The sequence below is a fragment of the Echeneis naucrates genome, chromosome 15 (assembly GCF_900963305.1).
Source record: "Echeneis naucrates chromosome 15, fEcheNa1.1, whole genome shotgun sequence".
Classification (NCBI taxonomy): domain Eukaryota; kingdom Metazoa; phylum Chordata; class Actinopteri; order Carangiformes; family Echeneidae; genus Echeneis; species Echeneis naucrates.
Genome location: NC_042525.1, coordinates 20652522 through 20677474, shown reverse-complemented (window position 1 = coordinate 20677474; position 24953 = coordinate 20652522). Strand labels below are relative to the sequence as shown.

The following is a 24953-nucleotide window of genomic DNA, read 5'->3' as shown; positions in this document are numbered from 1 at the left end:
ATAAGTGCTTTGGTGGTAAAACACTAAATGCGTATTGTTTCTCAGCTGAGAAAAGTCGTAATCTAATTTACAGTTGAGGGAGAGAGAAGGAAAGCAAGTTGTCATATCTTTGTTTGCTGTGTTGAATTCACTTTATTCGTTTATCTTAAACTATCTATCTATCTACATTACATTAAGAGTGATAAATGCACGGCAAATACAGACCACTTTGGATTATATTTTTGTGCTTGGTCCGATTTGCGGAGGTAATTAAAGTTATATAATACATATTATATTGGCTATATTAATTTACACATTTACACGATCTGCATTGTTTTGCCAGGCTTCCTCTCCCTCCAGCCCTACCCCAACAGTGTGGTTTTTAGCTGTTCTTGTTGGTTTGAACTCCTCTTAGCTCTGCATTATCATAATCCGATCCTCTTCTCTGAAAAATGAGGCACGTAATCGGTCCATTTTTCTGCGGAAATAACGTCAACTGATGCCTAAACGGCCCTTTTCTGTGAACGCGCACAGAGAATGATGAGGGAAGCCTGGATCGACATATCAATTTTATAACCACACAACCACACAATTTTATAATCACACACTACAGCGGTGTTCGTTTGCCACCTCAGCTGCACTTGCTCATCATGCGCTTACAGGCGGCTCGGAAAAACGCTTTTCCACATGTTAAAATGAAACACAAGGCGCATGATAAAACATAAAAAAACGAAGCACAGTACGTACCGGTATTACAAAAACTGGCGGAGGTAGGCGTACTGCGTACTGTTCTCTGATTGGTTTATCGTTGCCAGCGATAGCAAACACCTGAAGTTAGCGTGACGTTGGAACAACGTCGTATCCCAAAATTCGATTGTAGTTGGATTATGATATGGATTTGAAAATTGGGTTTACGTTAAAAAACCTAACGTAGGCTTGAAGTCTAATTATAGTAAGCTAACACTGACGAAATGTTGGATGATGGTTGCTTGCCAGCACTACATAATTAGTTATCTAACGTTGTCTGACGTTGCAACCCATATCCAACTAAGGATTAATGTTAATACAACGTCCCTATGTCAGCTGGGAATGCTCCGACAATACATCAAGCGGAGCAGCTTCGTCGCTTACCAAAGTCGCACTAAAACATTTTGACAGATTTTTGAGCGCAGTGTACCCCATAAAATTGGTTCGAGGTCAGGAAGCACAACAAGAATTCATACATAAAGTGCATCAGATTATTAGGCGCACTGACGATTTTTGATTTAAAAAAATTTCAGATTTTAAGTGCGCCTTATAGTGCAAAAAATACGGTAAGTAGTTGTAATGGCTGTAAAAAGTGCGGTGGACATGTCCACCGCGTCCGCTACGCGCATGTTTAGGATGCAGGATAAACAAAACATAAATTGTGATGATGCGGGATGACAGCAGCCAAGAGGATTTAAGCTCTGTGATCGTGCAAGAAGAGCAAAGTAAATTCTGTGATGCAATGTCTATTCCAGAAAGTGGGCGTCAGTTTGTTACAGTCTCAGGATTCATCAACACGGAGTTCCGGATTGGACTCAGTGTGCACCACTGACAGCACACTTTCAACCCGTTTCCTGGAAGGGACCAATGCAAAGCCTGGAGCGGAAGCGTGGGCGGAACTAATGAGACTACGCGAGAAAATGGCTGCGACCATGCAGAACGTGGGTGATATCCGACATCGAGTTACACTTGAGGAATTTGGTGTGAAGAATGTAAGTTGGGTGGCTTCCTTACATGTGGCAGTGGGTTCGCTTTTAATTCGGGTTCAACCTTTAGCGATGTCAACCGTAACCGCGCAGAGCCTCGAACATTACATCGCCGGTACACGCTCTCCGGGTGGCTAGCCTATCTTGCGAGCACGATAAAAACATGACGTCAACAGGGACAGCAACTGTGGTGCATTATTAGTTGCATATTTCGTTTAAACGTCGGGGGCAATGCGGAACAACGAGTATAAAGTAACTGTGTGTCTGCAGATACGTCTTAGCATCTCTGACTGTTGTCAGCATTAACTCAAGTTAATGTCAGCACAGCACACATCCTGAAGTGTAGGAGTCGGCTTTTGTTTTGGATTTATTAAGTCGTCAGCAATTAAAGGTGTTCGGGCGAAGTGGTGGTCACTTAGCAAGATGTAGATTGCCATCATGCTATTTCTAAATAGAAGTCCTCAGGTGAATCCTCATATACTAAATATTGATTGTGATACATATTGAAGGAATCATAGGATCAGAATATTTACTACCAGGTACTATCTTTTCTTAATTGTTGTCATTATTTGTTCATTTGTAGGTTCATCCAACAGATTTCCCTGGAAATTACCCTGGCTATGATGACACTTGGAATATGGAAAAATTTCAGAAGGTAAATTTTTCAGATTTTTAACTAGAAATTTGCAGTGGCTGGAATGTGTTCGACCTATCTGCAAATCAGTGGTTTTATAAATCTATATTTGTTTTCTAAGCATTATAATGCATATATTTGGAATAGATAAATGGACTAATTCAAATAGCAGAAAAAGTAGGATTTGGTAGATGGTTATCAGAACACATAGTGTATCACAGCAACATATGGGACTGCATAGCTGCAGGCTTCTCATTGTGTCCTCGCTGTCTCCTGTTCAGCACTAAATTGCATGTGAGCATCAAAGCACATGTTAAAGAAGGTGGTCTGGTTTAATGGATCAGGTTTTCTTTTATATCAAATCAGATTTATTTATATAGTGTGAAATCATAACAAATTTAAATCAAGTCACTTTACATATAGAGCAGGTCTAGGGGGATTGGGCTAGAGGTGCAGCAGGAACATATGATGCTATATGAAGTTCATAGAAATATGGGAGCAGCAGGCAGGTGGTATGTATACATCTATAACCTGGAAAGACATAGAAGCAGAATGCACCATGAAGAGCTAGAGGAGACAGTGTAATACATGGCCTGCTTCAGCAGGATAGTACTCGTAAGACAGTCCACAACCCCTTCACCCTTGAAAGGAACCCACAAGGGCTAGGAATTGGGACACCACTGCGTAGTTTACGTTTGGGCACGCAAGCAACATGGAGTCTACAGTTGCGATCGGTTTTTTAGCATTTATTTTGTGAATTTTTGTTTTCAGTTCCTGTTCTGGTTAGTTTTGGTTTAAACATTTACTTAATTTAGGTGGTTGGGGGGCAGACATGGTCTCTCTAGCCATAGTTTCTCTTGTATTCTGGGCAGACAACAGCTCTGACTGAGGCACAAGAAAGCATGTTAAACTGCTGTTTTGTCTCCTGGTCTCAACTTGGGAATATCAGGGTTTTAATTTTCTAGTGAATTCAATCAGATTCTTAGATAAGAGAGCACCATCCTCTAAAGTGGAAAGAATGCTGTCTCTCCTATATCAGGCCTCCCCCAGAACTACTAGTTCAATCTAACCCAGCCTTTGTGAAATGTGCTGGACAATTAAGCGAATTCAGTGAAATCCCCACTTCTTGACTTCCATGACTTCCAGCATCTGCTACCATAGCACATTTTCAGCAGTGTAGTGGAATCCAAGCCTCAATCAGTCAGGGCTCTTCTAATTTCAAGAGGTGCCTACATAATATTGAGCAACATGCCATGATATTTAGGTTGATATATACGTGAACTAGATATCATATTTAAGAGAGAAAGAATTTACAGCTTTTATTTTTGATCAATCAAATGCTGTCAAGACTTTTGTGTTTTGAACACTGAATCAAATTGATAGGAGCTGAAGATAACACCTAAGTGAAAATCTGCCTTTTTGCAGAACTTCAGAATAGACATGGTGCATCTGGATGAGAGAAGTATGGAGTTTGACATGGTGGGTATAGATGCAGCACTTGCCAATGCCTTTAGAAGGATCCTACTAGCAGAGGTGAGACCCCTTTTCAGTCATGTTTTGTTATTTGTCATTTGGTGGCCCCTTAGAATTCCTGACAAGTCTTCTCGCTTATCCAAGTTGTGGGAACAACAAATAAGATGACATGTGGTTGTTCAATTGGAATCAGAAATGCTTATATGAAAGGCAAAGGCCTCTGGATTATACTCATGGTACCAAAATAAAGTTGTGTATCATTCATTGAGCTTTATGATTTAATTAGGACAGAAAGGTCAGATTTTGCAAGGACAAAAGTCTTGTTGCGTACAAAAAATAATATATGGAAGAAATTATACCGTACAGTGCCTATAGTAAATCATCATACCCCTTTGAAATAGTCATGCAGCCTGAAATCAAAATTCATTTACAAAAATCTTTTTATACTTTTCCACTGCCAATCCTTTCTGCAAACTGTGGGCCTTGGCAAGTGCAACACAATATTTTTGTTGTCTTCTATTTAATGCTGGTTTGTGAACACAAATTTGACCATGGAGACCACTGCGTGAGAGAATTTAACTTAATGTTCCTGTAGATACAGGGGTTTCTGGTGACCAGTTCTCATGTAGCTCTGCTGCAGTTGAAAAAAGGCTGGCCCTGGACTGCCGAAGCAACAAACGGTCCTCCCAAACAGTTGTCTTATGAGGTCTGCCTGACCTGGACTTGTCATGAACGTCACCAGTTTCTTCTTTTTTTTTTTTTTTTATCTTCTCCACTTGACAGTTGAATGCATTGAAGATGTCTGCCACCTCAGCAGCGGACTTGATTTTCAGGCTCTTGATGATCAGCACTTTGAATCTCTGGCATGTTTTCACAGGTTAGGTTGCACCTGTCATGAGGGTCTGGTGTGCTGGGGTTCTTTTTATACACACCTGGGAATGTGTCTATTAGAGTATTTGTCACAGGTAGAGCTCTAATCTGTGATTGGTTGAATCGTTTAAAGACACACCACCACTTTGGTCCAAGCAAAATCCAACCCTTCTGTCCTAATTAAATGATAAAACTCAATGAATGATACACAACTTTATTTTGGTATAGTAAGCATATGCATATGCATAAGCATAAGCACATGGTATAGAGTTTTTTTTTTCCTTTTCATATAAGCCATTTCTGATTCCAGTTGATCAACTAAAAGTCAAGTTATTTTCCCCATTTATATGGGTTGCAATATTTCCTTGTGTGCTTTTTCACTCTCTTGCGTTTCAGTGTCTTTAGTGTTTAGTGCATGTTGAATTAAGAATAAAGCCTAATGTTGTAAAGAAAGTAAAAGTTGATCCCTCTGCATTTCGTAAACAAAATGTAACTATCAAAGCACTGTATGGTTTTTGTTTCTAGGTGCCTACCATGGCCATTGAGAAGGTGTTTATCTATAACAACACATCCATTGTCCAGGATGAAGTACTGGCCCACAGATTAGGTCTTATTCCCATTAAGGCTGATCCCCGCCTGTTTGAGTACAAGAACACTGGTAAGAAAACACCTTGAAGCACTCAACACAAATGACAATTGACTACAGAGCTTTTATTTTACTCTTATTTTCTGCAATGTCAAAAAAGTTAGAGTAGGTTTGGCGCTCAATGCCATTTTGTTTCAATCATCCATACAGAACAATTTTATCAAATTCAATCTGTCTTAATCCAGAGGAATCCAATACCTTATATACAGTTATGATGGGGTGTAGAATTTGGACAATGTTCAGACAGCACAGACACCAGCTCAAAGACACCATGCACCTTACAGCAGACATTCCTTTTGATTTTACAATTAATGTTCCAGAATTAATTATGACAATTTTAACTGTTAAATTTTGTAGCTGGATTTGCCAAAAATATATTGTCAAAATGGGCAGCAATTCTTAGCACTGATGGGTAAGTGGTATAGATGATGTTGCATGGATATTGTCTGTGTGCTCTGACAGAAATTTGATTAATCAATGATGATCCCTTTTCAACTATTACTGCCCTCTTGAGTATGGTTTCTGTATAGGGAAAATTTATCCTTTCCTTACATCAGCTGCTTGAGTCAAAGTTCTGTTCAGGACACTGACAGCTGACACTGAGGAGATTCTGTGATAATTTCTGTTGAATTGTTAACTTGGTTGGTCTCTATGTAAGGTAACTTGTTGAGAGAGAATGGCATATGAACCACGGGTGTATGATATTATTTTTACAGTATGTCTGTGTATACAAAGCAGCGGATTGTTTTATGTGCTTTTCTGTTCATAGTATGTCCAAGGTTGCTTGCTGAAAATTGCCCTCATAAAATGGAAAGACCTGGGTTCGGTCCGTGTACGTCATGCCCATCGGTCTTTTTATTTTGAGATTTAAAAAAAAACAAAAAAAAACGATAAACCGTTTCCAGTTTTTCTTTGATAATGCAGAACTAAAAAGAGGAAGCAGGTTATTATCCATTATCTGATAAAATTTGTTTGTAAATGGAAATTGGGAATTAAAATATGACCGTGGAAATCTCTTATCTGTTTTATGATCATTTCTACTCCGTGACCTGGAAGTTGTACCATAAGCAAGACAGCGAGAGAGGGGCGCGTCATCATAGGGCGTCAGAAAACAATTTGAAAGTTTGCACCACTGGGTTTGAGTGCAAAAATAGCATCATCATATCAATTCTTAAAAGTTAAAAAAAAAAAAAAAGGAGGGAAAGAAAACCTGAACCCAGCGGCACAAACCCTCATGACACGCCCCTCTCTCGCTATTTTGAAATCTCAAATTAAAAAGACAGATGGCCGTGACATACACAGAACCTCCCTCCCCCACACACAAACCAAGGTGATATTAGTGATTTCATTGTTTCTACTAATAAATACGAATAAAATAAAGTGAACTGAATTGAATACATGTGTACAGTGGTATAACTGCCTTTTCCTAAAACCAGGTAAATAATCCCTCAAATGGTGGGATACAGCAAAGTCATGGTCTTTTTACTGTATGCGAGTTTAGTGAGCATATCGTTGTCCCAACATCTTGTAAAAAAAAAAAAAATTATAATAAAATAAAATCAGTAGACAGTTCTATCACAGCCAATTCCAGGCATGAATATAAACAGGGAGACCAGCTGTTTTTTAGGACTGCCCTAAATGAACGTTTCTAAAAACAATGAAACAGAGCATGTCGTGTCTTGTAGACCAGTGGTTTTCAACCTTGTTTCAGTGAAGTACCCCCTGTAAATATTTTTTTTTTTTTTTTTTTTAGCTGAGCAGGAACCCTTAATGGTTAGGGGGGACTCGGCAAAAAAAAAAAAAAAAAAAAAAACTAAACAATTTTTAAGTGCTTTTGAATTGATTGCTTTTTTTATTTTTTTTTTTTTATGTCACGTACTTCCTGGAGTGCCCTCAGGTACCCCCATATGAGAACCACTCTTCTAGACTGTATGATATGCTTTGTGTATTCCAGGGGAGGATTCAGCAGCAGCAGAAGGAGGCTCAGAAATTGATACGATTCAAATGCAGTTGAAAATTAAATGCAGCAGGAATCCCACAGCCAGTAAAGACTCGTCTGACCCACGTGAGCTGTATCTGAACCATATTGGTATGTTTCATGGAGGTCACTCATACTATTTTCAGATACAGACATATATAAGCTCCTTCTTTAAGATCAAATATTGATAATTCTTTTCTCCTTTGTCCTATGTTTTCCTATCATAGTCTATTCCAGGGATATAAAGTGGATTCCTATTGGGAACCAAGCCGATGTGTTTGCAGACTCCAGCATCGGGCCTGTACATGATGACATCTTGATAGCTCAGCTGCGACCTGGACAGGAGTTGGATATTATTATGCACTGTGTCAAAGGAATTGGTAAGTGTTAGAGTTTAAAAGGCCACGTAAGGGATTTAATAAATGCATTTTAACATTTGATGGCCCATATGCAGTAAAATAATTGGAAATTTAAAGTCAGTTCTCTCCTATAACAACTTTTTAGCATGGGCCTGCAACTGTACCAGTTGTATGGTAAAACGTTTGGACGTGAAACTTGTGCGTCGTCTTTATGAAAGTTTGACAGTGATTGGAACCCCCCCCCCCTTCCAGACATCACAACAGTGACATGTAAACATACAGGGTAATAGTCACAGATAGTTTGCATCTGTAGTCCTTTGCCAGGATGATGTACCAGATTAAAATGAAATTCATGCAATATTTGTTTCACCATTGAAACTGAGTTCCTGAATTGTAATCAAATCATGAGGTATCTAGAGATTACCAACCCAATTCTGAGCTCTGTTCTGTATTTAGGGAAGGACCATGCTAAATTCTCTCCAGTGGCCACAGCAAGTTACCGCCTCCTGCCAGAGATATCACTCCTGGAGACAGTAGAAGGGGAGAAGGCACACCGTTTAAAACGCTGTTTTTCACGTGGAGTTATTGACCTGGAGGATGTTAATGGTAAGAAAGAACTAACTCAAATAATCTGCAATAAAGTAGAAACAGTGCAGCTGGCTGAATTTAGTTGATGGTCTGAGGAGATTAGATGCTATGGCAGTCCAATTATAAGTCCTTAAATTGGTGAGAAACCTTCACATGGTAACTTTAATATTACGGACGTGTAGCCATGGAATCAATTGAGAAGGGTTTCATGTGTTGGAATATGAAGTAAAAATGAGTTAGGTCACCTTTTATGATTATTCATCAATAACATGCATCTTATACCATAACCAAGGCATTTTGGCATAAATGATATTCAGGAAGGTCACTTTCATCCAAACATGAACCTGTGGGCATATTCTTCTGCTGTGTCTGTTTGCTTATGGATGGTATGCATTTAAATGTGCAGAATTCCAGTAAAAAATTGCTCCAATCTTTTATTGCATAAAATAGGTTGATACCTCTACTATTAGTTCTTAGCTCTAGATCTTGATTACAGGAACCCTCCATCCATCTTCGTCTGCTTATCTGAGGTTGGGTCACGGGGGTAGCAGCTTCAGCAGGGAGCTCCAGACTTTCCTTGCCCCGGCCACATTGACCAGTTCTGACTGGGGTATCCCAAGGCATTCCCAGGCCAGAGTGGAAATATAATCTCTCCACCTGGTCCTCGGTCTGCCCCGGGGCCTCCTCCCAGCTGGACGTGCCTGGAACACCTCAACTGGCTTATCTCAATGCAAACTAGCAGTAGCTTTACTCTGAGCTCCTCTCACATGACAAAGCTCCTCATCCTACCCTTCTGAGGAAGCTCATTTCAGTCGCTTGTACCTGTGATCTCGTTCTTTCGGTCATGATCCAGTTCTCATGACCATATGTGAGGGTATGAAAGAAGATTGACCTGAAGATCGAGAGCTTTGCTTTCCGGCTCAGCTCTCTTTTCGTTACAGCGGTGCAATACAGTGACAGCAGTACTCCTCCTGCTGCTCCGATTCTCTGGCCAATCTAATCTCAAGGTCTCCCCATTCGTGAACAATAACCTGAGGTACATGAACTCCTTCACTTGGGGCAAAAAATCATTCCCAACTCAAAGTACACAGTCCTTCAGTTTCCTGCTGAGAACCATAGCCTCTGATTTGGAGGTGCTGATCCTCATCCCGCTTCACATCTATCACATCTATTCTATCTAGTGAGTGAGAGAGAGAGAGGGAGAGAGGGAGAGGACGGACGGACAAACGGACGAATGACGCTCTCACTTTGGACATACAGAAGATGGCCCTTAAAAGCAACCCCCTCATTCCATACTCCTGCAGTACCCCCCACAGAAACTCCGGGGGGACCCGGGAACAAAGCACATGTAGACTGGATGGGCATACTCCCAGGCTCCACGACCAGGACAGAACCCGCATTGTTCCTCTTCAATCAGAGGTTCAACAATCAGCCTGACCCTCCTTTTCAGCACCTTGGAGTAAACTTTCTAAGGGAGGCTGAGTAGTGGTATGCCTCTATAACTGGCACACACTGTCTGGTCCCCCTTTTTTTTTTAAAAAGTGGGACCATCACCCCGGTCTGCCTATCAACATTTCAGAGCCTTCAACATTTCAGGACAGATCTTGTGAATCGTCTTGTCAATCGCTCGGATGGTTCCCTGCTTCCCCCGTCTGAGTTGCCAGACAGTCTTCCAGAACAGCTTTGGTGCCGACTGAAAGTTCTTTTCCATGTCCTCTCCAAGCCTCTCCCATGCCCGCTTACAGGAACCTTAATAGGTTTAATGTATATGATTCGGGAGGCTCTTTTGGTCGAAAGAGAATGTAATATTGTCAAAATTCGGTATTAAGTAATGATAAAAACATTTTTATTGAGCCATTTAACAATGCTCAAACATGCTTAACAGGAACAAAGCCAAAAAACCTTGCAGAGTAAATTAAATCACATCCATAAAAGTACTGCAAAGAACAAGAAAATACTCAATAAAACATCAAAATGATAAAATTTCAAAACTGGATTTGCAATTGTGGGTCTTGAAAAATTATTTGAGGTCACTGCAGTTACAGAGTGACTGATTTTTGGGAGTGAGTTGGGGGGCAGCAACTGAGAAGGCTCTGTCCCACAGTGTCCCAATGATTGGTCCTTGGTGGAAAGGAGGTTGGCATCTGATGATTGGAGATTATGGGAGGGAGGTGACTGATCAACTAAACTTCACTTTATTATCCCAAAGGAAATTTGATCCACAGCAGGTGTCAAGACATGACAAAAACATAGAGACATCCAAATCAAACAAATCAATGCAAATGCTTCCACAGTACATGTAAACAGAGTACACATAGGCCTACTATCATGGACAAAAACTGAACAATTAAGATCAACCCAATGAATATATACACAGAGAAATACATTTCCATAAGAATCACTATATAGTGAAAAAAATTTAAAATTCATAAATAGAAGTGCAAAATCTAAAACTAAAAAAGAGACAACAGATAGCCGAGAGAATTTAAATTCTCAATGGCTGTGGGAATCAAAGAAACACTGGCACGTCCTGTTCTGGTTTTAGGCGTTCTGAAACAGAGGCCAGAAGAAGGGAGATCAAACTCTAATTATGAATTGCTTGTCAGCAATAACAATTCATACATAAGGTGCACTGCTGATTTTTTTTTTTTTTTTTGAGAAACTTGAAGGATTTTAGTGCGGTATAATACTGTATAATATTTCAGTGCACAACACATTGTGGGATTGCTACACCGATGTAGGCAGGACTGAGGTTGTGGAGCAGTTTAAAGGTGAGAAGGAGCAATTTGCCAGCACCTCTAGCCCAAATAGAAATAAATTAAACACAAGCGCCGGTGAGGAAATTTGGTTAGGAGTAACTTTTTTTTTTGTTTTACCTGAATGCTACAGTATTAGGGGTGGGGAGAAGGGTATTAACTTGGTTGTAATCTGCAGCTTGTCTTATAGTTGCCACCAAATCCTTCACATTGGTCCATTCAAGAATTCGCTCATTTTTCTGTGTGTTTTAAGAGATTAAATTATGCAAATGTGATCACCTGTACATTGTGTTTTCTCACTTAGGAAAAACGGTTGCCAAGGTGGTGAATAGTCGCCTGGATACATGCAGCAGGGAAGTCCTCCGACACGATGACCTGAAGAATGTGGTGAAACTAGGAAGAGTGCGAGACCATTTCATTTGTACGTTCAAATACATTGTGTGCAGTGGTTGTTTTAATTTACTAGGATTCATTTGTACAGTGCACTTCAATGTCTCAGACAGATTGCTGTCTGAGGCAAGCATAATTTTTTCTTGCCAAGGGTGAAACAAGAAGGCCGCATCAGACCACTTTCAAGTTTGTGCACTGTAATACTCACAGCAGCTGTGATGCTCAGTTAGCAAGATAAGAAGAAATGATCTTTTCATGTAATTTATCAATCTTTGCAATACCCCTTTCAAAATCTCTGTGCTGCAATGTCTTTTGAATCCTCTAAATATACTCTGGATCTTGTTTCTTACAGTTACTGTGGATTCAACGGGTGTCCTCCCTCCTGATGTCCTGTTTGCAGAGGCCATCAAAGTCCTTATGGCCAAGTGTCGGAGGTTTCTCAATGAACAGGACTCTTCTGAGATGGAGTGACATAATAAGTGAAGAGCAATACATCATGTTGAAGTGGGATTTAGCTGGCTTGAGCTTGGGTTTTTCATGCCCTCAGTGGAAAGGCTCTTTTTTTTATCTAGGTTGTGTTCATAAGGGTATGTTGTACTTAAAGAAGGCACAACTGATGGTCAGAAGACTTCAATGTATGTATATACTGCTGTCTCTAGTGTTATACCAATCGTGATTTATTGAAGAGCTTAGTTTTCCTTTAAAATGTATTTTTTATTTTTTATTTTTTGACTAAATAAAACATAAGATTATTTACTTGGCTAGACATGGTGTACTATTTTCTGTATGGACCTGCAGGACATGAAACATGCACAGGATTTTTGTTGTCTATTAAACTATTAAAAATGAGACGATTTACTCTGAAGCATCAACTGTGTGGTTTACAAGATGGAATTTCACTTAATTAAATTTGATACATGATTAATGCGAGATTGTTTTTGTCACAATAGCTAAAAAAAGAATGGACCCAAGACTAAAAAGAAAACATGGATTGCAAAATTAAATCCCGATAAAGCCATTATTTAAAAATAATGTCTAGTGGTGCAAATATTAGATTTTATTTACTTTTAATGCTATCTTGGAGTGTTTAGAGGGAATTCTTTGGAAATGTTTTGCGCGTGTTTGCCCCTCCCCCCTGGTTTTATGTGACACGTGGTCACATGGCCCCAGGTGTTTGTGAGCGTTAAACTGCCTGGGGAGGGTTCCCAAGACAGCGTAGTGGGTTGAAAACAAATTGGTGTCTAGTCATGAAACCAGGGGGGAAGGGCAAACACTTTGCAAACACCAAATGCAGCATGGCAGAGCTGGATTCATTTTCAGCGCCCATGACCCAGCTTGTCTATTGACGAAAAACTCTATATGTAGGTCTTGCCTTTTTCTGCGATTCCAGACGACGGCCCCATAGAGTTTTTGACAAATATCTGGATCTTGCTGCACCTGAGGGTAAAAATCACCAATCAACCAACCTGGCCAATGACGCCCGCGTGAGCCTGATCAATTACCCCTTGAATACAATTTTCAGTCAATGCAATGTTATTCTGGGAGACAGATTGATATCGCAATCCAGCGCCACTCACCCGTACAAGGCCATTATAGAAGCGTTACTCAACTTTTCAGAAGATGCCTTAAAAAGTCAGTTCAGTTGGGCTATTCTACAAAGACACGGTGTGAGCTATGGACTCTTTGGTCGTCACCAATGGGCCCAACAAAGGCCTGTGCGAGAGAGCCGCTTTCACCTCCGAGTCCAAAAAGCTTCACCTGCTGGGACCTCTTCATACCAACATTTTTTTCAGCGAGAGGCTTCTTTTGAACATGTTGGATTTGAGAGTCAAACTGACCAGACACAACGACGCCTTCAGCCTTGCGTGCTGGCGACGCCACCTACTGTTTAAAAGTGCTGGGAGCTTCTCTGTTTGTGAAAAAAGCCACCGTGGCCCCCACAGTGCATTTAGGACACGCGGTGGCCTTCACAAACGGTAACACTCTCTACCCTTTGGCCCAGGTGAACGTAAAAACTTATTGCATCCCAGAGAATTCTCAAATATTTCTATATATATATTATATATATATATATATATATATATATATATTCCTGGGGACCATGCCCAAATGTGTTGTTTTGGCTATGGTGCACCACAAAGCTTTCACGGGTAGAAGAGACTTGTCTCCTTTCAATTTTTTCCACAACAATGTGGAATACCTAGCCCTGTGTCGCGACGGGACACAAATTCCAGCCAAAGCTTTTCAACCTCAATTTAACCAAGGGGTGTCTGTCAGAGAGTTTTACGACATGTTTACCGCCACGGGGAGACACTTATTTACTTCTGAGCATCAACAAGGTAGAATTTGAGCAGGGCTATTCTATTTGTCTTTAACCTCAACGCCACTGAAGACGCATAGTGATTAGTTTTGTGAAAAAATATCAGAGTCGTAAAGACTTTCACCACACCATCTGTTCTTTACAATTTTTAAAGAATGTTACAAGTTGGATAAGAAATAAAAATAAAGACACACAAAAAGACGCAGAAAATTTGATCCACAGAGGTTTCTTCTTCTTTTTATATTTATTTCCCCACCAAGGGAGAGAGAGAGAGTGACATAGGCATTGGATGGGGGAGGGGGGGGGGGGTGAAGTTGCATGAAGTTCATGGAGTTAAGCTGTAGTACAGAATTCATGAAATATGGGACCAGCAGGTGTTGCAGGAACATGGGATGGAGATGAGTCACCACCTGCAGGATAAGGACAGAGAGAGAGGACTTTGGCAGAACATGGGTAGTAAATGCAGTATGAATGCATAGAACTGGGTGAAACTGTGCTTTTTTAAGAGGGATGGTTCTTATCAACGCATGCAAGGGGGGAGGAAAGGAGAGTGAGCGAGACGGAGGGAGAGAGAAAGAGGGAGAGGGGGAGAGAGGGTGACAGGGAGAGACAGACAGAGAGAGAGAAGCTCAGTCCTTCCCCCAGCAGCCTCGGCCTATAGCAGCATAGCTAAAGAGTAGAGGACTTTAACTTTTTAACTATAAGCTCTGTCATACAGGAACGTTTTAAGCCTGGTCTTGAAAGTTACTAAAGAGTCCGTCCCCCGGACCGATGCTGGAAGTTGGTTCCATAGAAGAGGAGCCTGATAACTGAAAGATCTGCCTCCAGATTTACTCTTGCAGACTCTAGGAACCACAAGTAAACCTCCATCTAGAGAGAGGAGTGGCCTGCTAGGACAGTAAGGAACTATGAGCTCTCTGAGATATGATGGAGCTTGGCCATTAAGAGCTTTATATGTTAAAAGAAGGATTTTGAATTCTACTCTATATTTTACTGGCAGCCAATGAAGAGCAGCTAACAGGAGAGATGTGATCTCTTTTCCTAGTTCCTGTTAATATTCATGCAGCAGCGTTCTGAATAAACAGAAGGCCTTTTAGAGATTTGTTTGGACATCCAGATAGTAATGAGTTACAGTAGTCCAGCCTAGAAGTTACAAATGCATGGACTAGTTTTTCTGCATCATCCTGAGAAAGGATGTTTCTGATTTTCCTAATGTTTCTCAGGTGGAAGAAAGCTGTCTGACTAACTTGTTTTATGTGAGGGACAAAGGACATGTCCTGGTCAAAAATTACTCCAAGGTTTCTTACAGTGGAGCTGGAATCCAAAGTGATGTCGTCCAGACTGATGAGATGATTAGATAGTATTTTTCTGAGGTGCTTAGGGCCGAGTACAATAACTTCTATTTTGTCAGAGTTGAGATGTAAAAAATTTCCAGTCATCCAGACTTTTATGTCTTCAAGATATGCCTGCAGTCTGACTATCTGAGTGACTTCATTTGGCTTCATTTATAGGTACAGCTGAGTATCGTCTGCGTAGCAGTGGAAGTTGATGTTGTGTTTCCTGATAATGTTGCCTAGAGGAAGCAGATAAAGCGTAAAGAGGATTGGTCCAAGTACCGAACCCTGCGGGACTCCATGACTGACTACAGTACATGAGGAGGAGATGTTGTTTACATGAACAAACTGATGTCTATCTGATAAGTAGGATTTGAACCACCTTAGTGCAGTTCCTTTAATTCCAATTTCATGTTCCAGTCTCTGTAGTAAAATATTATGATCTATGGTGTTGAATGCAGCACTAAGATCTAGAAGGAGAAGTATGGAGGCTGATCCATTGTCTGAGGCCATTAGAATGTCATTGGAGACTTTAACCAGCGCTGTTTCTCTGCTATGATGGGGTCTAAATCCTGACTGAAACTCTTCAAGCAAACCGTTCCTATGTAGATGGTCATGTAATTGGTTTGCTACAGCTTTCTCAATGATTTTAGAAATGAATTGAAAGTTCAATATGGGTTTATAATTGACCAAAACATCTGGATCAAGATTTGGCTTTTTAAGCTGGGGTTTGATGGCTACGGTCTTAAGAGTCTGAGGTTAATAACCCAAAGATAAGGTCAAATTAATCAGATATAAAATGAACAGCTCAATTAAGTAAAATTTTCTTTAAAGAGGCTAGATGGTGTGGATGATGAGACTATAGAAGCTAGCTCTGAGAGATTCAGATGTGAGAATGATTCCAGTTGTACAATAGGAGTTGCTGTATTCAGTAGAAGATTATTGTCTAATGTAGGTAAGAGCTGATGAATTCTTTCTCTGATAGTGAGAATTTTATCTGTAAAAAAGTCTATAAAATCATCACTGGTTCAGTTGAGCTATGGCTCTCTGTCAGCCTGGCTACAGTGCTGAAGAGAAGTCAAAAAAGAATCAATGATGGTACGCAGTGGTACTGGAGGAGCAGGACAGCAGGGGGAACTAGTGGTAACGGTAGTGACCTGTGACAACACTGTAGAGGAGGAAAGGGAACTTAGTCAAACAGATGTGGAGATTGTGGTGCGAACGACGTAGTGGATGTTGTTCGACAGAACTCTGCTGCCCAGTTCGGATGGGTGAACCTGGACAGGCTTGTGAAAAGAAGGGTGGTTCCAGAATAAGTTAAAATTATCAATAAAGGTGAAACTGCATGAGGTGCAGGTGGATTTCAGCCAGGTGCTGAGGCTGAGCAGCTGGCTGAAATGCTGCAAGCCGTGGCCAAAGGAGGGGAGGGGCTCAGAGATAAAAATAGACTTGCTGCAGCCACTCAGCAGCTTAAAAAGTTCCTTAAAATGCTCCTTCGTCAGCTTGGACTCGTGTCGTTAAAATCCACTTGAATTACCACCCTTTTCACAGAGGGTGGGCGTGAGCCCAGCAGCTCCGGGAGTTTTTGGTGGAGAGTTGGAGGAGTGGAACCTGAGAAGCAGAGGGTGACGGCATTAAAAAAGCAGACCTTCCTGACAACCGAGTCCAAGATTACCACAGTTGTCCCCCGACAACTGTGAACAGTGGGCATGGGGACAAGGATGAAGGTGCTGCCGGCGTGTTGTTGGTTACGAGGGTAATCCTCCCGGAGTCCCAGCGAAAGCAGTTGTCCGCATGTTTCGGACCATATCCCTCAGGACCCCTTGCTGTGAGTGCATGGTTTCAGCCAATGTCCCCATTGAGTTTTTGTTCAAACTCATTCAAATTGTGGGGGGTCGGCACCATTTCCAAACAGTCAGCCTGCTCTGGCTTAGGCACATGGAAAGAGATCCCAACATGTGCCATGTTCCACCTCTGTCTGCTGCTCTTTTCCCTCCCTCTGCTCAGTCCTTCCATCTTCTGCTGCCAGAAGAATGTAGACTTAATGACGACGTCAGCAAATATTGATTTTTTTCTTTCTTTCTTTCACTCATCCAGTGTGTACCTCCATACACACTGACTGGCTTGAAACAATACACAACTGAATGGTCAGTTGCTTACAAACTGACTGGCTGTTGGGGAATAGAGTCCAATAAAAGAAAAAGAAAAAAAAGGGGGGCCCAAATTAGATAAAATCTTACAGAAGGGAGGAAGTACAGAAGGATCCGTGACCACGGAGAGTAAGTAAACAAATCTGAATAGGAGGTAAGTACACCGCACACACATACACCTAGGAATGGACAGTGAATGTGATAGAGTGTGAAGAGTTTGGTGACTGTGGATCTAAACTCATGATGGCCGTGAAGGCACAGACAATAGTTGAGCAATGGAAACAAGTGAAAAAGCAAGTGATGATACAGGCAGAGAAAACAGTGCAAGACATTCTTCCAAGATGTGATGTAAATATGTTAATAGCAGAACAAAATAAAGCTTCATCATATGATACATCAGTATGGGCAGAGAGAGGGGCTGTGAAACAAGACAAAACCTGGAGAGCCCCAGACGAAAGACCTGTCTCACCTTCAGGGATGAGCCGGACAGTTCTAGGGGAGGTACATGGTCTCACACATTGTGGAAAAATACAAATGGAGAGAAGCCTTTCACATTGGTGGTGAGAGAGTGTTCAGTGTGTAATGAATATAATGTAAAAAGTAAAAGTACTGTGAAACCACATGAAGGGGAAATTCCCTTTACCTAAGGTGCCAGGTTAGGAAATAGTGATTGATTACACTGACATGGTAGACAGAGTGAGAGGCTACAGATACTTGTTGGTCGCCATGGATGCATCCACAGGTTGGCCTGAAGCTGTACCACCAAAGAATGAAGATGCAAAGTCTGTGATAAACTCTTTGATTAATCATTTTATACCTTGTCATGGATTTCCAGCTAAAATCAGATCAGATAATGCCACACACTTCAAAAACAAAGATCTATGAGAAGTAGAGAAATCCTTGGGCCTGAAACATGCATTTGGCACAGTATATCACTCCCAATAACAAGGTAACGTAGAAAGAATGAAGAGAAATCTAAAGGAGATATTGGCAAAAGTGTGTGCGCAAACTAATTTTTGCTGCTCTACCTATTGTATTAATGGGCATCAAAAATGATGTGAATAGAATGACAGGGTCCACACCATTTGAACTAATCAGGGGGTGACCTGACCTTATTTTGAACAACTAACAGCTCTTACTTCAGTGTTCTCTACACAGTTGCAGGTGCAAGGTGTGACTCCTGAAGACAGCACACCACACACAGCAGGCTAGGTGTACCTGAAAGTCTTCAAAAGGAAGTGGTCTGAGCCAAGGTGGCTTGGTCCGTTTGAGGTGACCGAACACACTACTGGTGCTGTTAGGTTGAAAGGTAAAGGAGATGCGTTCCATTGGAGCAGGTGTGCTCCGGCGGAACTCCCCACTCGCTCCTTGAAAGACACGAAAGAAGCTCTGGTCAAGCTGGAAGAGACACAAGTTGAAAAGACTCAGGGTGAACATGCGGAGTAGTTTTGAAAAAAAAAAAAGGAAAACTTGCAGCAGTATATTGCAATAGCGGCTTGTCACATTGGCAAGCAGGATAGTGTTTTCCTAAGTTCCAGAGGTGAAGGTTTCAAGGGCTCTCTGTTAGAAATTTTCTTACAGATACAAATTGAGTGATAAGACTTAGAAAACAGAAATGATTTTTGCAGTAGAATGAGAGAAAATTGAAGTATTTTTTGGGTTTTACATGTATACACAGAAACCAGGCACAGGTTCGTCCCAAAAGACAGTACACCAACCTGAAGGGTAAGAAACCACAAGACACCTGTTTAAACACCTATGGAGGAAATAAATGAAGATTTAAAAGAAAATATCTTCACAAGTTAACAGAGGGACAGCTTAAGGAACTGTTGCTAATTAAAGAAAAGACTATTAAATCACAACAACGCACACAAGAACTGTTATAAAGGTCCAGAGTTGCTCAAACACAACATGATCAGTGTATGACAGGAATGACAGAGCCGTCGACCAGCGCTCCATACACAGGCCCTAAAACTGCCCTATGCGAACCATTTTCTACTTGAGCAGGGAGAGAGGGAGTGTCCAGAGCTCAGACACAGAGAGACAAATAGGACCAAGAGGAGATGTTATCAGAACAGATGAACTCTCTTACAGTCAGACACTGGCACACATGGTTCATGCACACACACGGACGTGTCTGACCTTAGACTGACTCAGACTCACAGGGGGATGACAGCGACTCATCAGACTCAGAGGAAATCAAAACAGTGAGCCTGAAAGGTACAATCCAGAGCAAGAAGGTGTCTAGGGCTATTACTTTAGACCCAGGAAAGACCCTCGCCAGGGTCGTATGACCCACATGCAAATGCCATTGATGGAAGGAGGCAGAGGTCACATGGTGTATCAGTTATTCATGTTCACAGATATGAACTGCTTGCTAGATAAAATGCCACCTCCCGCTGAAGGTGGAGAACCATGGATGAATAAATTCTGCCAGTTAACGATGGGGCAACGAAATGCCGTGCGTCAGAAATATCCTGTTCCACAGAGTGCAGTACACTCTATGGTGTTTAACATAGATGAGAAAGAAGATGTCCCCTCCTTTCTGATTAAATGCAAAGCTTAGTGGTGTGATACTACAGGCTCTCATCCTGGTTCACACCAACTGCAGCAGTCCATATTCAGAAAAGCTATCATGGAATGTATCAGTCAAGACAGCCATGGAAAGCAAGTCTGACATACCTGGCTGTGCTTGTTAGAAGTGGGAGAAGCATTTCGCTCACCACTTGTAAAACCATTGTCTTAAAGTTGAAGCAGAAAATACAGAAACTCTCAGGTGTTAAAATTGCAATTAGACTCAGCGCATAACCAACACAATGATTGGAAAGAAAAAAAAAAAGCAGACCAAACGGATGATGTCTCACCAGATTCCTATCCTATTCCTGATTGGGCACCCCAACCTCACCATCATCATCATCCTCAAATTGTAGGAATGACAGGAGGGTTTGTGGGCAGGTGTTGGGGTCTAGGCAGTTTCCTGGGATGTTACAGGGGACCAAGGGGTGATCAATGGCCACGCCGCACTGCTACTGCTCAGGATGTTTGATTTCTGTGTGGGTTAACCCTAACCCTGGAGGGCAGTTTCCCACCATGCACCCTCCACATCAGTATTGACGGGGCCCAAGAACACCTGATGATGCAGGTTGGCAGATCCTTACATGACTATGACCGTTGCTGATGAAGACATGCCTTTTTTCTATCACCAGTTTCTGAACTCTGAGAACTGTCTGTTGATTTAATGGGCAGTGACGTGTTGGTGAAAAGTTGTACTTCCGTGCTCTGTAGTCCAGATGGACTGATGGTGACATTTCCCAATGGTCTCACAACTAACTGTTCTTTTCCATCCCTCACACATGATGGTGGCAGCTGACAACACTCCTCCAGCAACTTCCTAGGCTGACATTTATTGGGGTTTGATCACCGCTAATAGCCCCACACAGAATGGCATGATGATTTACTCAGTGGCGTCTCTGGTTACAAGCTCTGCATCCCTACTCTCCTCCCGTTGATCTCTACTTTGTCACATTGTTTTATGATAGAGACAACAATGATGTTTACCAACACGCCTTCCATAGTGAGGTGGAAGGCACGAGTTGGCATATTCAAGCTGATGCGATTCTGGTTGGGCCTGGGGCGTGACTTCTGCTGTACAATTGACACCTGATCAAAATGTATGGTACGGGATGAATACTGAGGCAGTTCCTCATGTCACTCTTCTAGTGCATGCCAATCATCAAGCTAAAGAGTTGGGCCCCATGTGTAAACGCCTCATGTCAGTGTCTGATTGGTCTCCTACCCAAACTCCCGGTCTGCTTTACCCTCCATCTGAAAAGTCATATAAAAATAGTGCATGCTAATCTTGATGTTGCTCTGCTCGAACACGGGCAAATTGAGTGCATTGACCTTGCTAATGCTTTCTTTTGCCTCCCATTAGCTGAGGAATTGAGGGATGTTTTTTCTTTACTTATCAGGGTCGGAAACTCATATACACAAGACTCCCAAAAGGTTTCATTTTGTCTCCAGTCATTTTTAATTAAGTTTTGAAACAACAGTTGCTAGGCTTGTCCTTGCCACCTGGTCCTCTTGCAGAATATGTTTTGTGCCTCAGTTTTGTGAACTCATCTCCTCCCTGCGCACATTGGTAAATGAACAAGGCATGAGTAATTTAAATGCATCGCTAAATTGGACCACTGAAATTAAAGCTTTGTTCATACATCTCAAACAAACACTAACACATGCCACTGATTTGGTCATTCCAAATTACAAAGAACCCTTTTATGGATGTTTATGTAAAAGCACAGACAGCAGATGCTGTGCTTTTCCAGAAAAAAAAAGGGGAGATAGACAGGTGCTGACATATGCTAGTGTTACACTCGACCCCACAGAAACAAGGCATCCACCATCTAGATGAAATAGAAAAGTCTGAAAGAAATGTCTGAGATCAAAAGGGGGATTGTTGGGATATCATATACTCAGGTTAAGTCTACAGTGTAAATAAGAAAATAGCTATCGAATGTAATAAGTGCATGCTTTGCTGCAGATCACAGGGCAGACAGAAGTCAGTGACATCATGTGCAGATCAGACAAAGGTCAGTAACGTGCAGTGGAAAGGGTACTGAAAGGCCAAAAATAGGAAGACTCACCTAACAAGCTTACTCATTTACACACTGGTTTTGTACAAAGAGTAGACAAACAACATCCTAAGGAGAAGTGAGCCGTAGTAAATGTCACCACACAGAGGCCAATGTGTGATAAGTTCTCTGTGTGCAAAACAACCGTTTCCTCTGTTAAGTGTCTTTCAGGTTACATCCACAAGGCACTAAATCTGTCACCGTCAGATGAAGGAAGGAAGGAAGAGAGCCAATCAGAAGAAGAGCAACACCCATGCACATTTCCTTGTTTATGAATGTATAATTACACTGGATCAGGGGAAGTCAGATTGTCAGACTTCATGAACTGACACAAGGATTGTATGCTGGTCAGGGAGGCATAGTCTGATCCAAAGGTCTGTGAACGATCTCTTTTCTGTCTTATTTTGCTGTTAGAATAAAACTTGGTAAAGCTAATCTGAACGTGTCCTGCGTCCTTCATCAAACCAACACGCAAGTTCTGATTTGGAGGAACTCAACACAGCCCACAGCATACTGAACTGGTCCATCCAATTCACATGATCAAAAGAGCCGCGAATTGTGTGTTAGCAACAACATGGCGAGGAGTGTGTGCGCTTCTGAGAGTGTGACTGAGCAGTGAAAATGAAATGAAATGTGATGATTTACTTTCTTAATTTAATTTCATTGTTTTAAAAATAATGCTGCTCAGCAAAACTTCAAAGAAAGCTCAAATGTGTTTTGTTTTATTAATTCATATTTATGTTATTTATTTGTTTAACTTTCAGATTTTGAACTGTACGCATTAATGTTGTTACATGGCCAGTTTTTGTTTTTAAGGTACTAATATTATGATTGAGGAAAAATTCACCAATAAGGAATTACCAGTAGTCGGTATCGGTAATCGGGTATTGAATATTTTAGGAAAAAAGTAATCAGTATCATATCGAATCTTTAAAGTGTGGTATCATCGATCACTAGCCAGAACGTCTTTGCTTCCATGCAAGCCTTTCCAGCAACTTACCTTGGGCCTTACCTTGCCAACCTGTTTCATCCCAGGTCTTGCCTGCTTGTCTTTCCCTCGGACTGATTTCCAGATCCTGACCCTGCCTGCACATCTGATCCCCGGCAAACGACCTCACCTTCAGTCCCTGACCTGTCTCCTGTCTGGTTGTGACAGTTTCCTTCCATCACTTGTCTCTTCCCTTCTTTCATTTGCCTGTTTCCTTCTTTCACTTGCCTCCTCCCTTCTGTCACTTGCATCTTTCCTTCTTTCACTTGCCTCCTCCCTTCTTTCCCTTACTGTTTGTGTTGTGAGGTCCGAAGAAAGGGGGGTTGGAGATTCCAATCCAATGAACTATTCCAATCATGCAGCTACAGCACCACTTGGTGGCGAGCCATCGGAAACCAATGGCGTGTTGCCACCACACCGTAACAGACGTACTTGGATTCCACTCATAAATGTCTGAGAAAGAGAAAAGAAAGACACTTCATACACTGTCCATAATCATGCAATTCAGATTCTCCACAGCCAAACAAGACATACACAAAAATGTTCTTTTCTTTGTTCAGTTGTATTGTGTGTTCTGTGATGATGCAAGCAAGAGGTAAACATTTGAATGTGCTTTGCAGAGGATGATGTATCCTCACCGAATGGACCACAGCGTATAGAGAAAAGTGTACTCATCAAAGTGACACATTTCTCTGTGTTCAGATTTATTTTTAAACTGTGATGCCGAGGAGCTAGAGGGAGAAGTATGATTGGACGAAATTCGCATTGACAATCACACCACGCCCATGGGTCAGCCCTCCAATGAAGACAATACGATATTTTATCAGTGGCAGAAGTTGGGAAGAAGTTGGAGAGAGGAGACCTAAAACAAACACAAATGTTTTTGTTTCCCTTTTTTTTTTTTACTCAGAAGTCGGGACCTCTGGTTGGGGTCTCCATAGTCCTCCTGGGAGACTTCAATGCACACTGGCAATGATGGAGTAACTTGGAGAGGCGTGATTGGGAGGAACGGCCTCCCTGATCTGAACCCGAGTGGTGCTTCTGTGCTAGTCATGCATTGCCCATAACAAACATCATGTTCAAGCATTAGGAGGCTCATAAGTCTGCCTGGTACCCGAGCATCCTAGGCCAAAGGTCAATGATTGACTTTATTATTGTATCATCTGATCTTAGGCCGCATGTTTTGGAGACTTCGATGAAGAGAGGGCTTGAGTTGTCAACTGATGAGTTCGTTCAAGTGAAGGGGGACAGACCTGGTAAGCCCAAATGTGTAACGTGCGGGTGAATTGAGAACGTTTGGAGCAGGCCCTGTCCGGGAGGTTGTTGTGGACACCGTTAGTCAGGAAAGCCGTCCAACTGAAGAAGGAGGCCTTCCGGGGCATGACAATGTGGTGCTGTTGACTTTCAGCTTTCACTGGACAGGTTTGCAGCCAAGTGTAAAGTGGCTGGGATGAGGATCGCCATGGTTCTCATCAGGAAACCAGTGGATTGTCTACTCCAAGTTGGTAATAAGTCCTTACCCCAAGTAAAGGAGTTCAAGTACCTTTGGGTCTTGTTCACGAGTGGGGGAACCTTGGAGTGTGAGATTGGCCAGAGAATAATGGCAGTGGGAGTGATACTGCTGTCGCTGTATCGCGCTGCTGTGATGACAAGAGAGCCGAGCCGGAATGCAAATTTCGATCTTAAGGTCAGTCTTCGTTTCTACCCTCACCTATGGCCACGAGAACTGGATCATGGCCAAAAGAACAAGATCACCAGTACAAGCGGCCAAAATGAGCTTCCTCAGAAGGGTGGCTAGCTCCTCCCTTAGAGATAAATTGAGGAGTTCAGAGCTCCCTGTTGAAGCTGCTACCTCCATGAACTGACGCCAGATAGACAGATGAAGATGGCTGGATGGATATAATTATTACTATTATTAGTAGTATTATATATGCAAATGGCCCCAAAATAAACCACAAATACTGCAATTCAAACACTATAAAACTCATTAAGCCTAAGATACTTTTTATTATTCAATGTTTTTTCTTGGTATTCCTGTGTGCATAGTTTAATGTGAATGAACAAAAAAATTACAATACATTTTTATTTAATTCTTCTATATTCTTGTATATGATTTTATTTTAT

The 24953-nt window shown here is 41.6% G+C and overlaps 1 protein-coding gene across 2 annotated transcripts; it reads left to right on the top strand.

The window, feature by feature from the left end:
• The first annotated feature begins 1473 nt into the window (after positions 1-1473).
• Positions 1474-12172, top strand: polr1c (RNA polymerase I and III subunit C). 2 transcript variants are annotated; one of them, XM_029521139.1, is made up of 9 exons: positions 1474-1718; positions 2296-2367; positions 3772-3879; positions 5215-5347; positions 7305-7424; positions 7541-7693; positions 8129-8278; positions 11321-11437; positions 11759-12172. In XM_029521139.1, exons 1-9 carry the CDS (start codon positions 1629-1631, stop codon positions 11875-11877), a joined length of 1062 nt encoding a protein of 353 aa, XP_029376999.1. In that variant the 5' UTR covers positions 1474-1628; the 3' UTR covers positions 11878-12172. The 2 variants fall into 2 exon arrangements, with proteins under 2 accessions (XP_029376999.1, XP_029376998.1); XM_029521138.1 differs by having other exon boundaries at positions 1476-1718; positions 7290-7424.
• The last annotated feature ends 12781 nt before the right edge of the window (positions 12173-24953 follow it).

What these genes read in the sequence shown, in the direction of transcription:
- polr1c (XM_029521138.1), top strand. Translation starts at nt 1,629, where the DNA reads ATGAGACTACGCGAGAAAATGGCTGCGACCATGCAGAACGTGGGTGAT. An exon ending in GAAGGATCCTACTAGCAGAG is followed by an intron (nt 3,880 to 5,214) that starts GTGAGACCCCTT and finishes TTTTGTTTCTAG; the next exon opens with GTGCCTACCATGGCCATTGA. An exon ending in TGACCTGGAGGATGTTAATG is followed by an intron (nt 8,279 to 11,320) that starts GTAAGAAAGAAC and finishes TTTCTCACTTAG; the next exon opens with GAAAAACGGTTGCCAAGGTG.